The sequence below is a fragment of the Ailuropoda melanoleuca genome, chromosome 2 (assembly GCF_002007445.2).
Source record: "Ailuropoda melanoleuca isolate Jingjing chromosome 2, ASM200744v2, whole genome shotgun sequence".
Lineage (NCBI taxonomy): Eukaryota > Metazoa > Chordata > Mammalia > Carnivora > Ursidae > Ailuropoda > Ailuropoda melanoleuca.
Window position 1 is genome coordinate 145664944 of NC_048219.1, and position 13747 is coordinate 145678690.

Sequence of the window (13747 nt, forward strand, 5' to 3'; positions counted from 1 at the left end):
TCAGAGTTCAATCTCTGGTACCAGTCTTGTCTTCTGCGGAGCTAACTCAGATCTGCTGAGCCACCTCCTTCCTAAACAATGGAAAGGGGATGAAAATGAGCCTCCTGGGCCATCTGCATCTCTCTTCTTCAATTAGCAATATTAAGTATTGGCAGCATGAGGTTCAGCAGCCCTGAATTTATTAGATAATAGTCAAGAAGAATGTCCTAAAGTTCTTGTTTTAAAGGAAGTTACATAGCAGCATAAATCTTGCTTCTGTTCCAAGATGACTGGGGGTGGTGGTGACGGTGCTGTTTTAATTTTTAACATTTTAAAGGTTTTCTTCATTTTCTTGAAATCAGAATAGATATCATCTTTTTATTTATACAAACTACTCATCACAGGCTTCCTAGCACATGATTTCTAGCACAGAAGAAAGGGATCCATGAATAAAAATGTAGGAAAAAAAGAATATATTCATCACATACTGTGGAAATGTTTTATCTTACACCACTGTGTGAGTTTGTCTACCATTTCCTATCACTCTAGGTAATAGAGATTAAGAAGGCAAAAAGAAGAGGACAATCTTCCAAATTAGCAGAATAAGGGCCATTGAAAATTTGTTCCTCCATAAAAGGAGTAAGAACATTAGCAAAAATTGTCAAAATCAACTTTTTGAGAACTCTGCAAATTAAGGAGAGGCTTGCAAAAATCTGAGGAGTGTTTATTCAAGAAGAACAGTTGAATTTCTGTAAGGAAAACAAGTTTTGGGGGGCATTTTAAGGGACTTCATTCCCATCTTGCTCCCCCCAACTCCAGGGTAGCTAGAAGACCAAGAGCTACATAATCGTGCTAGCTGGGGAAACCAGCAGCCTAGCAGCCACTGGCAAAGAGAGAACAGATTTGGAGCTCCCTAAAAGTCCTATCCTCAGAGAACTGTCATTATTTGACCTGTTTGGCAGCCCCATCAGAAACCTCTGCTCACAAAGTATGTCTTTATTCGACCCAACCCGAGGCTTGCTCACTGAGAACAGCCTTCACCTCCGGGGCATTTGTGGGAAAAAACCAGCAGCAATTGTTTAACACTGCAACTGCTGTAGGCGGGGATAACAGTTGCGGCTAACAACAAGTGGACTAGAAAACGTGAAAGAAGCAGCATGGCAATGAGATATTCCTAGGGGGTTTTGAAAAGCTCTGACATATTCCTGGACATCTAGAAGGGCACACTCATTTGCAGAGTTGTATGTATGCCCAGGAAAGCCCAAGAAGGCCCTAAGCCCTTACCTCTGGCTGACCTTGAAGCTCTGTGTAAGCAGAAAGTGAAAGCTATGTAAACTTCCCCTCAGAGAATTGAAGGTATCACCCACATGCATACAGAGCCCTCAGCGAAGCAGGACGATTTATTGGCTCAAGGCTTTTAAGGGAATCTGTGTCCAGTCATTCACTGATAAGAGGCTAACCAAGCAGAGAATTCAGTTGCCACACACAACAAAGAATAGTTCAGGAAAGTCACTAAACAAACAGCAGCAGCAACAATAACAGGAACAAAGAGAAGCAACAACAAACCCTAGATGAAGTGAGTGGGAAGTGGATCAGATCTCCAGAGTTTCCACACTGTATTATTTAAAATATTGAATTTTCAACAAAAAAATAACTGAGACATACAAAGAAACGGGAAAGTACACAGGAAAAAAAACCAGTCAACAGAAACTGTCCCTGAGTAAGTCCAAATGTTGGACTTACTAGAAAAAGACTTCAATAAAAAATTATAAATATATTCAAAATACTAAAGGGAACCAAATCTAAAGAACTAAAGGAAAATAAAAGAACAATGTCTCACCAAATACAGAATATTAACAAAAAGTTGGAAATTATAAAAAGAACAAAAAAAGTTCTAGAATTAAAAAATGCAATAATTGAAATGAAAAATTCACTAAGAGTTTTCAATGGAAGGATTGAGAAGGCAGAAGAAAGAATCATCGAATTTGAAGATAGCTTAATCTAAAATATCTGATTTAAGAAGCAGAAATTGTATAGAGTCTCAGAGACATGTGAGGCACCATCAAGCATACGAACATTGTGGAGTCTCCGAAAAACAGGAGAGAGGAAAAGGGGCAAAAAGAATATTTGAAGAAACAATGGCTAAAAACTTCCCATGTTTGGTTAAAAGAAATATTCATCTATACAATTCAAAAAGTTCAACAAATTCCAAGTAGGATAAACTCAAAGGGAGCCACACCTACACACATCCTGACTAAACTGTTGAAAACCAGTGACAAAGAAAGAATCTTCAGAAAGTAACAAAAGAGATGTGATTCATCACATACAAGTGATTCTCAGTAAGATTAAAAACTCCATGATCAGAAACCAGGGAGGCCAGGAGGCCATTGAATGACATATTCAAAGTTCTCAAAGAAAGACTGTCAACCTTATCAACAGATTATATAACACAGTTCATTCACTTATACTAAATAGGGGTATACAAAACTTACACAAATAAAACACTTTCCAAGGTGCCAAATTTGAAGCACAAACATATATTTGAGTGAAAAAGTTCTTGAAAGTTTGGGTTGTATGTTTCATACAACCACCATATTTAAAAATAATGAATACAGGCATTGATTGAGGCCACACATACTACATGTATAAATCCAACAAGGCTTATGAGTCTAAAGCCTTGTTTTTCAAACTGTGGGTAATAGCAAAGTAGTGAATCATGAAATCAATTTTGTGAGTTAGGACAGCAGGTTGTTTTTTTATTTATTTGTTTTTAAAGACCAGACTACATCAGAAAATACATACATAGAAAAGGTAAGTATAGTTTCATAAAACTTGTTTTTGATAAATATGTGTACATTTTTGTGTGTTTTATATACATTAACTAGATTTGGATATAAAATATATCTTTTGTTGTAGGTTGTAATTAAAAAAGGTTGAAAGTCACCATCTAAAGGAAACCCAAAGAAACGGGCACAGTTAGGACCCAAGAGTGAAGACATTTAGCAACTTTCTTCAAGGTAGGAGCAGAATTTCTAATTCCTAAAATCCTCATCAGGGTTAAGTAGCAATGTCCGAGTGAAGGTGGGTTACATCACACCTTCTGGAAGCATAAGCCCAGAATCAAATTTGTAAACTGGGTAGGTGCTAGAGATCATCTCGCCTGGGCCAAGTACATCTCAGGTTTATAAAATGTACAATTATGATTGCAGGGTACAATCACAATAAAGTGAATAAACAAAATCCTCAGTCATCATACTTAAGTCTTTTCAGGCTAAGATGGTCTATTCCAAGTTTTTTTCCTGAATATATCATTGCTACTGGACAAGAACAAAGAACCTCTCTGGGAGTCTCATTTATAGACTCATGAACCAATCTCAGAGCTCATCCTGTATTTTTGTCTCGTTATAGTCACATCTTATGGAAGTCAGTTCCCCTTTAAAAAAGAGCCAGATTTGGGCCATGGGGGCTGAAAGCCTAAAGGAAAGAGTTACAGAGAAGTAAGGAATTGTTGCAAACCACTGCTGGGAGGAGTAATTTGTTTGGAAAACTAGATTCCACGCAGAATTGAAAGGAAAAAAATCAATAAGGCATTGAAACATAAATTTCAATATTCTGACCTAAAAATGTAATCCAGAAAACTAATGTTGAGAAGAATCACAGGGCTGTCCAATCTAAAAATTGAAAGAAAGCCTAAAGGTCCCCTAAGGTGCATCTCAAAATTGAGATATACATACTCTCAGGGGTAGGTGTAAATGAGCTGAGGGGTAGAAAAGCCACGGGAAAAACGATGTGTGGAAGGGTCATATTATTTGATGGAATATACAATACCATCGATTATAAGATGCATTGTTATTTTCGAACCAGTAAAAAAAGACAAAAAATGTTATGAGGCAATTTGTTCTTATCACTAACACTATTTTAATCTTATGTTAAAAGATCTTTTAGATTAGGCATAAATTTTATGATATGCCATTCTTGAAGAAAATTTAAACTATACAAGTTGATTATAAATAAAAGGAAAAATTATAAGTAAAATAAATTGACTAAGACATTTCTTTTTTTCTTAAGATTTTATTTATTTATTTTGACAGAGAGAGAGATAGCCAGCGAGAGAGGGAACACAAGCAGGGGGAGTGGGAGAGGAAGAGGAGCAGAGGAGCCTGATGTGGGGCTCGATCCCAGAACGCTGGGATCACGCCCTGAGCCCAAGGCAGATGCTTAACGACTGAGCCACCCAGGCGCCCCTGACTAAGACATTTGTAAAATTTCCTCAAATTCAGTGTCGCTCTTCTGAATCACTTTTCAGTACAGAGTCATTGATGTTTGCAGATAACATCCTCTGAGCTATCAGGATATTGAGGATGCAGCATTTCTTAGAAGGGGGCTCCACTGTCATCTCCAGGACTCTCTTCCAAACCGCCAGCACCCTCCGGCAAGTTTTGACGCTGGTGTTCTATGAAACTTAGGAAGCGTCACTGGAAAATTTTTAGCAAAGCCAGACTCATGTTCTTCCCTGAAGTGATCTTTAGTTGGTTTGTTGCCAGAAACTTTAAGGCGTTGCTGTTGTCCAGTCAGGCCACCAGCAATTCTTTAACTGTGCAGCCACATGTCTAAAACTGCGTCAAGACCCTGTGTAACTTGAAGGTTATGGGGGGGTCCTGGTCATCTGTTTTACATGGCTAGCTATACGTCGCTCATTCACCAACTTGGCTCCCATTTATTTATCTGTGTGTCTGTGTTCACATCACTGAGTTCAATTTCATTCTCATTTGAAATTGGGTTCAAACTCATGCACTAATAGTGCCTTAGTTTCCTATTTCTGCGCAACAAACTACCACAAAATTAGCAGCTTGGAACAATACGCTTTTATTATCTCACAATTCCAGAGATCAGAAGTTTGTCATGGCATAGCTGGATTTGCTGCTCAGAATCTCACAAGACCAAAATCAAGCTGTCGACAGAACTTCATTCTCCTCTGAGAGTTCTGGGGAAGAATCAAGCTGCTTGTTGTTGGAAGAATTCAACCCCTTGTAATTGTAGCACTGAGGTCTTGGTTTCTTTGACATGTGGCCCCCTCTACATTTAAGCCAGCAATATGTGTTGCATCCTGCTTGTGTTTTAAATCTCTGACTTCCCTTATCGGCTGCATCTCTCTGGCTTCCTTTGCTGTCCTCAACTGGAAGAAAGTTCTTAAGTTTCTAAAGGATCGTGATTAGATTGAGCCACCTGGACAATCCAGAATAATTTCCCTATTTTAACATCAATTGATTAATTACGTGTGCAAGTTTCTTTGGCCATAACATATTCATGGATATGACAACTGAAGGTGAGGGCCCCGGGGGCCAAAATTCTGTTTCCCACATTTAATTTGATTTTGTTGTCTAAAATTAAATATGGTGGCAAGTTTTAACCATTTGACATTACACATGGTGTTATGCTGAAATGCTACATTTTGTAATCTGTGTTCTTGATGGTGGTTATTTTAGCACCCTTGGCATTGACAGGCATGTCAAAGGACACTGGGATTTTCTCAGCATTTCCTATTTGACTAAGTTCAGTTTCCTTTTTTCTTTAATTGAATCACTTGTCCCTAGAAATTAAAAAGCCTCCAACACATTGGAAGTTTTTGATAAATTGATAAACCCACACTTTAATAGCAGTTTTGCATCATGCATGAAGTTGGTTATACCAGCCTCTCACTGTTTTGAAATTTCTTTCATTTACCGTGAATGCTTTGGTAATTCTCTTGTCTTCAGTTGCATGACTTGGCATTGGTAAGTATTCCTTTAGTATGTATTTCAGTAACAAAACATAGTTTGGCTTCATCTCCTTGTGAGTTTCTTCCTCGGTTGTTGCTTTGCAAGAACATCTAGACCATGGCCAGTTTCCCAACAATACACACTTTTATCACTAATATCAAATTTACACTCCATTTTTTGTTTCCATGTTTTTCTGTGAAATAATAACTGTTCATTTCAATGCCAGATCATAGTATAATCTTGTTAGAGGAATATTAAACAGCATCTAAACCCAATTAAGGCCTCAGTCTTAATAGAGTAAAGCATTAGATGGCCAAGAGAACTTCTTCCAGACAGAAGCCTGCGGGAATGCAGGGAGTACTGCCAGTAGCACTGCTCTCAGACTAAAAATTCAACACTTGGTAACCTGCAAATGCGTGCAAATTACTTAACCTTTCTGAGTCTTAGGTTCCTCATTTGTAAAATGAGGACAATCAAGTCTAATGGATTGGGCATTCATGAAATTAAACAACCTAAGTGTGACATATGAGTCTTTCAATGACAGTTAATTCTCTTGCCTTAATTAGATTTAAAAAATCACTATAATGCACAATAGTTGATTCTTAGACTCATTGCTTCTTGGAACTTTGTTGCCAGAAGAGATATTTAGTAGACATTATCTATTTCAACTTCCTCATTTAATGAGTGTATTAGTCTCCTTGGGCTGCCATACCAGATTTCTACAAACTTGTTGGTTTCCAACAGAAATTTAATCTCTCACAATTCTGGAAGCCAGAAGACCCAAATGGAGGTACTGGCAGGGCCACCCTCCCTCTAAAGGCTCTAGGGGAGATTCTTTCCTTGTCTTTTCCAGCTTCTGGAGGCTCCCACTGTTCCAATCTCAGCTTCTGCTTCACATGTTTTTGTCTCCTATGTCCCTATATGTCCTCACCAGTCATCAGATTTATGGCTCACCCTATATCCAGCATGATTCCACCGCAAGATCCTTAATTAACTGTATCTGTAAAGACCCTCTTTCCAAATAAGATCCCATTCTTTTATTTTTTTTTAAGATTTTATTTATTTATTTATTTATTTATTTATGAGAGAGAGAGAGAGAGAAAATGAGCAGGGGGAGGAGCAGAGGGGGAGGCAGAGGGAGAGGAAAGCATCTCAAGCAAGCTGTCCGCTCAGTGGCTGGATCTCACAACCCTGAGATCATGACCTGAGCTGAAACCAAGAGTCAGATGCTCAACCGACTGAGCCACCCAGGCACCCCCAAATAAGGCAATAAGGCCCTGTTCTAAGGTTCCAGATGGACATAAATTTTAAGGGGACACTATTCAACCCACTGCACCGAGGAAACGGTTTTTATTGAAATAGTATTCAAAAGAGAACAAATTTCTAACCATACATATCTCTGAGTATTCAAAGATCTCCTATTTTTTCTATCCATAAATCCTCAGAAGAGGCCTGTAACAGTGTAACTTCTAGGTTTTGCAAGGTAGGAGTGACTTCTCGGAAGAGCCTTTGGATGAAACACCAGAGCTCCAGTAGCAACTGAAGACAGCAAGCAAAGCACAAAGTGGGGGCAATATTTTAACACTGAGCACAGCAGACAGTTCAGGTAAATCCATTACCTGTCCCATCCCTGGGAATTTCTCACTGGCCATGTTTTCTCCATAAGTTTCAGTCTCTACCCATGTTTCCCAGCCTTCTGGATTCTTGAAGACATGGTTTGCTTCTCCTTACTCCCTCATTTTGTTCCTGAATTCTCTTCTTCTTAGACTCCTTTTAAACTAAAACCCCTGTATTAGTTTCCTATTGCTGTTATAACACATTTCCACAAACTTAAGTGGCTTTAAGTAGCACAAAGCTATTATCTTATAATCCATACCATTCTTTAGGGGAGAATCCATTTCCTTGCCTTTTCTAACTGTACAGCTTGGCCACATTCCTTTCTCATGGCCCCATTCCTCCATCTTCAAGGCCAGCAACTGCAGGTCAAGTCTTTCTCAAACTGCCTCACTCTGATCTCTGCTTCTCTTGTCACATCTCCTCCATTTATAAGGACCCTTAGAATTACACTGAACCATTCAGATAATCCAGGATAATTCTCCCCATCTCAAGATTCTTATGCCGATCTGCAAAGTCCATTTTGCCAGGTAACATTCACAGGTTCCAGGGATTAGGACCTAGATTTCTTTGGGGAGCCATTATTCTGCTACATTTTGTCTTCATCTTTTCAAACAGAATGTTTTAGCTCTCCAACTCTCCAGGCTGACCTGCATGCCAATAGGCTCCTTAAACCAAACATCTTGCCCTTTAGCTGCTCTGAGATTTCTAGCTTTATTTTTCTCCTCTCCTTCCAGTCACAACAAATGAAAAATACAGCATAAAGATTAAGTTTAAAAAAAAAAAAGGATTGCTTCCCACTAAAATAAATTTTGTCCCCTCTACTCCCATAATCTCAGAAGGCCAAAGTGGTTAAAGAGCTCAGGTTTTAAATAACAATATTTCCACTATATTCCATTAAATGTGAAAAATTACCTTTTAGTCAGTTGTTACCTTCTAGAAATTATAGACATTGGCTTTAAAAAAAAAATACCCTAAGTAGCACAGCTGAGAAATAGCAATTTCCAAAAGAGGATCCAAACTTATACCTAGAAGATAGATCAACAGAATTTGGCCAAATATATTTCAAACTAAATAAAAATTTCTGTTAAGATGTCCATAAATATTCTTTTTCCATTTCTAAGGTACACATGATCATTCAAACTATCTGTTCTCGCTGATGATAGAAAAGAGGTTTTTAAAGTTTGAATAAGAGATCCAAGAAAGTTTATTCAGGCTGATTCACTAAATATTCTTAAATTAGGCTTCATTGGAAAGGTTCTAACAGTGAGATCTGAGGAGGTAGAGTGTCAAATGAGTCAGATAAAATCTCAATTTTAAAGAAAAAGTCAGCGTTGACAATACAAGATGACCATAATAATCAATGCATTAACAGTACTGTGTTCTGAAAAAGCAAGGTACATATCTCTTTCTGATCTGTTCTGATTCTGGAAAAAACAAAAAGTATGTCCCATTCTGGGAAATATCACTTTAAGAAGGACTCTGGCAAGCTGGAGCCCATCCAGGGGAGAGTGAAAAGAGTGGCAAAGAGTCTGGAGACCATGAAGTATAAAAATTGACTAAGAGTAGCAGTTGCTGACCTGGAAAAGGTAAGCACAGTGGATCCATGGCAGTCTTCCAGTACTGAACCATTGCCACCCGGGTGAGGCAGTAGATTTAATCCCTTGGTGACTTTAGTTTGCCATTCCTCTAGCCCTACTTCCTCTCTACTACCCAGATGAGTTTTCAAGACACAAATTTCAGTATGTCACTGTCTGTGGTTACTCCCCTATGAGTAAGCATGTAGCCAGTCTCTAGGCCAATTAAGAGGGTTTGAGCATTTCAGGACCCAATAAGATCCTTGCCCCAGTCAGTTGTCATTCTAGGCAGCTGGATGCCCTTACGGGGAGTTAAGGGTCACCACCATCAATCATGATGATCTTTGTGACAACAACTCACAGCCCAAATTAAACATCCTGAAACATGCCTCGTTAGCTTTCTCACCTCTGTGCCTCTGTTTACAATGCTTCCTCTTCCTGGAAGGTAGTTGTGTCACTAACTTTCCATTATTTTACAGGACGAAACTAAATTTTCACCACACCCAAAAGCTTTCCCTGAACATCACCTTCCATTTTTACCCAGATGAGTTGGGTGCCCTTCCTCCCTATTAAAATACCATCTGGCACAAACCTTTCACAGAGAGTACTGGATTACTTTGCAGTCACTGATTTACTTGATAGCAGGACATATGAGCCTAAACTGAGACACATCTGTAGACGAGAAGGCATTTATTTGCACAAGATAATGTGTACAGAGGGAAAGAGACTATGACGGGGAGGTTTTGAGCATCTAAGCATGATGGCCAACATGGAAGTAAGGTAGGGAAACCAAGAGAACAACTTATTGGCTGGCCCTCAGTCGGGGTTCTGGCTCCTAAGCCTGGCCCTATGGATGAAGTCCAAATTACGGAGAAAGAAGGGCTACAGACAAATCTTTGGGAACTGAAAGATTTGGAAAAAATGGGGTACATGCAAAGCTGTTTAGGGGCCAAACAACAAACTAAAACGTGTGGTAGAGAAAGCGAGACCTCTTCCCACTTATGCACTCATTAGCCAGCCTTGCTCAGATTTGAAAAGGCCACCGGTGCCTCTGAAACAGTGCAATGAATTCTGGAGTGGGCAAGGGAGCCCATGCCCGGCAGATGCTGCTTGTTACATCTCGAGGGAGAGGATTTCAGTGTGGACACTTGGGAAAATGATGAGTCAGTAATAAAATTGTTTTGTTTTTGTCTGTTTAAATCCTGGGGACTCCCAGAACTAGTTTAAGAGTGGCTTTTGCAGGGAGCTGGAGGATCTTACACTACAAGGGAGAAATGAGCAAGCTGCTAAGTATAAATTATCACTGTTAATGTGACTCTACTTATAGCCACGGTCTGGAGGCCTGGTGAAATCTGGTTATGGTTATATTATGTTCTTAACCTACTCCGACCTCTGTTCATTGGCCTTGAGATCCTTGAAGGCAGAGACTGCTGGCTTTTAAAAAAATCTCTGTAGCCACATTACCTATCTGAGTTCCCAGCACAGAGTAGCTATTCAACATATGGAACTGAATGAAGGAATAAAATTAATGAAAGAACAACTATCTCTAATGGACAAATTCAGGACAAATAGGTGGAAGTTATAGGAACGTAAAATGCTCTTCCAACAATTAGAAAACCCTATCAGTAGAAAAAGCCCATGGTGACACAGTGAGAATTTTATCACTGGAGGAGTTGTTAAGGATGCCTCAGAGGAGGTACATCTCTCATGGAGAGAAATGGATCAAATTATTTCTAACTCTCAAACTGCTTGGTATTAATTACATGAAGACCAAGAGGAGTGTGGCCATGACAAAGGAGTTAGTCCCACAGGGCAATATGCAAAAATGATAAGTCAGCAATAAAACCAGTTTTTATAAAAAGTCTTCAAGGACTGTCTATAAAAATCAGCAAGCCTTAAGCCAGAATTTATCAGAATTAAAATTGTACCCTGAAACATTGTTGCATGAAGCCATAGACACTATCTTCAAAAGCTATCCTATTATAACTCTGAACGATGTCCAGAGGACTAAGGTATCTAATGGACATTATCTACAGTGACGATGTTAAGTGATAAAAGGTTAAAGGAAAGATTTACAACATGTTGAGAGAGGGCTGTGATTTGTAGACTCACAGCCTGTTTCAATGACTCTTCCACAGCCTCTGGCGAAGTAAATGCTAGAGCCACTTGTCTTTATTCCTTTTAACTTCCAATAAATGACTGAAGGATCCCACATCTGTAAGAGGGAAATTACTAGACCAAGCAGGAAAGGTCTTCTGAGATAAATGAACATTCTACATTAATTTAAAGGCCACAAATAGAATGATGGAGAGTACTATTTCATAATGTCAAAGTTCAAAGGCACTTTTCAAATGTCTCTTTAAAGAAAATCTGACCTTTCTTTCTTTCCTTCTTTCTTTCTCTCTTATCGGAAAGTTTGCCAAGGACACTCTGGACCTTGGTTCATTCTGTTTTGACATGGAAGTTCTTTCATCATTAAAAATAATTGAAAGATCAGAAATATTTAACTCTGCAATGACCAAGAGTACACATTCGGTAGCATAAAAAGAACAATACTGAAGCACTAGGATTTCAAAGGTTGCATTTTAATAACTCCATAAACATTGCCCCCCTCATATATGAGGGAAAGCTTACATGAGTCATGACTAGCTCAAGGAGTAAGTATGAATACACATTTTTTTCTAATGTATTTCATGTTATTTTACATGAAAACTTTAGGAAAACTGCTTAATACACCACTAATAACTCTCTATGTCTAAATATCTTTTTTAGGTATAGATTGGCAGACATTAGATATAGATGTGGACATAAATATATTTGCAGGAAAACAAAAACCTCTTATGAAAGGCCTCTTTTCCCCCATCTTAAGGTATAATTTACGGATAGTAAAATTTGCCCTTTTTATTGTACAGTTCTGCAAATTTTGATATGTGCACTCACACAACCACCACCACAGCAAAATATAGAACAATTCCATCACATCCCCAAATTCCCCTGTGCGCCTTTGTAGTAAACCCCTCTCCATCTCCTGATCGGATCTCCATCTCCAACTACTGATTTGCTTTCTGTTTCAATAATTTTGCCTTTTCAAGAATGCCCTATAAATGGAATTATATGGTAGGTAGCAAAGGCCCCTTTTAAATTTCATGCACTGCATAAAAATTAGAGTAACTAAATGAAGTGTTGATATTAATGTACTGATTTCTATTTCCTGAACTTAAGGCAATGATGGATATATAAAATCAAATTACCCTTGAATATTACATCTTGAAGCAGGTAGTATCCAGGGAGCCTTTTGAATATATAGATCTTTAGGACTTCAATTTCGACATATTGAATCAAAACCTCTCAGTGAGGGTTCTGGGAATTGTTTTTATCAAGTTCTCCAAGCTTGATTCTGATTGATCACCCAGATTTGGGAAACAGACTTTCACTGTATGAGATTAACTACCAGGCTATAAATTATGTGTGGGAATAGGATCAAAGTTCAGAGGCTGGGAGAGTTTTATTAGGTGACCTTGTCCTTGGATGTGGCTACCCCTTACTGCCTGCAGGACCTTTAACAAGTTACTTAAACTCGCTGAACCTTGGTTTTCTCCTCTGTCATACAAGGGTAATGATGCTGACTTCATAGGAGTAAAGGCCTATGAAGTCTTTAGATAGAACCTGGCACTCTTGCACTCAGTGATTGGAAGCTGCTTATCTTGCTGGCATTGGTATCAGTACTAACATCATTATCTTTATCACGGTGCCAGAAACACTTTACTTTTCTTTCTCCATATTTCTGCTTTTTGGTCAGTTTCACTATTTTTTAGCCTTTCCTCTAGAAGGGACCAAAGTAAACAGAATTCACTTTTGCAGCAGCCCAACCGGTATCCAGGGCAGTGCAAAGTTAAGAGGAATTCACTGATTGTCCCCAATCCTCACCTTTACCTCAAAGGATACCAATGGGAGCAAAAAAAATGGTTACTGGAAACTCCCTCTTTCCCAAGGGTATATTTATTGGCCAAATATAAGCAAACAAAAGGGAGGAAGAGAAGCAAAGGGACAGAATAAAGCAGAAAATTAGGTTGCCTGTGTACCTAAAATTTGACTTCATTCTTTTGCAGCTTTATACATGTAAACACATGTATTTTTAAGCTATAGTTTCTTGAAATTTTTTACTGTTGAAGTATAGTTGACATAGAAAAGCAGCAGTTTTTATCGAAGTTGTGAAATACAGAAGAGTGATGATATTTGGCTGCACTTGCCGATCTAAAGAAAGAACTCGTATCCTCAAAGAATTACACTATGCTGCCAACACCAAGGACTGAAGACAAAGAGCAGAAGATAAACCTGAAACTTGCAAGCCCTACCTGTTCTCAGCATCGGCACTGCACTTTGGGGACATCAGTTCAAAGGATTTGGTGAACTTCACCACCTGGCACACAGAAAGACATAAATTCAAGTCAATTAAAGCCTTCTTGCAGTTTAAAATAATGCAATAAACATTTTTCATTTTTACAATGATAATTACAATAATTGGAGATTAAAGAGCAATTTTAAGTGGAGAAGGCTCAAGGGACAGAAGAAGAAAGTTCTATCCTACATTTTGGATTTTACTTCTAACATGGCATACATTGCCAAAGTTTTAATACATTTTACTAAATATGTATATACATTTTTCAAGTTTTTATTTAAATTCTGGTTAACTAACATACAGTGTAGTATTAGCTTCAGGTATAGAATTTATTGATTCAACCCCTCCATACAACACCCGGTGTGCATCACAAGTGCCCTCCTTAATCCCCATCACCCATTTAACCCATCCCCCCCCCA

At 38.5% G+C, this 13747-nt stretch overlaps 1 protein-coding gene across 1 annotated transcript in view; it reads right to left on the minus strand.

Moving 5' to 3' along the window:
* Nucleotides 1-13747, minus strand: part of PDE11A (phosphodiesterase 11A) — a 374013-nt gene that overhangs the window by 186847 nt on the left and 173419 nt on the right. The window contains exon 5 of the mRNA XM_034654788.1: nucleotides 13285-13349. Within this exon, the coding sequence (XP_034510679.1) occupies nucleotides 13285-13349 (65 nt within the window). The remainder of the gene's footprint in view (nucleotides 1-13284; nucleotides 13350-13747) is intronic.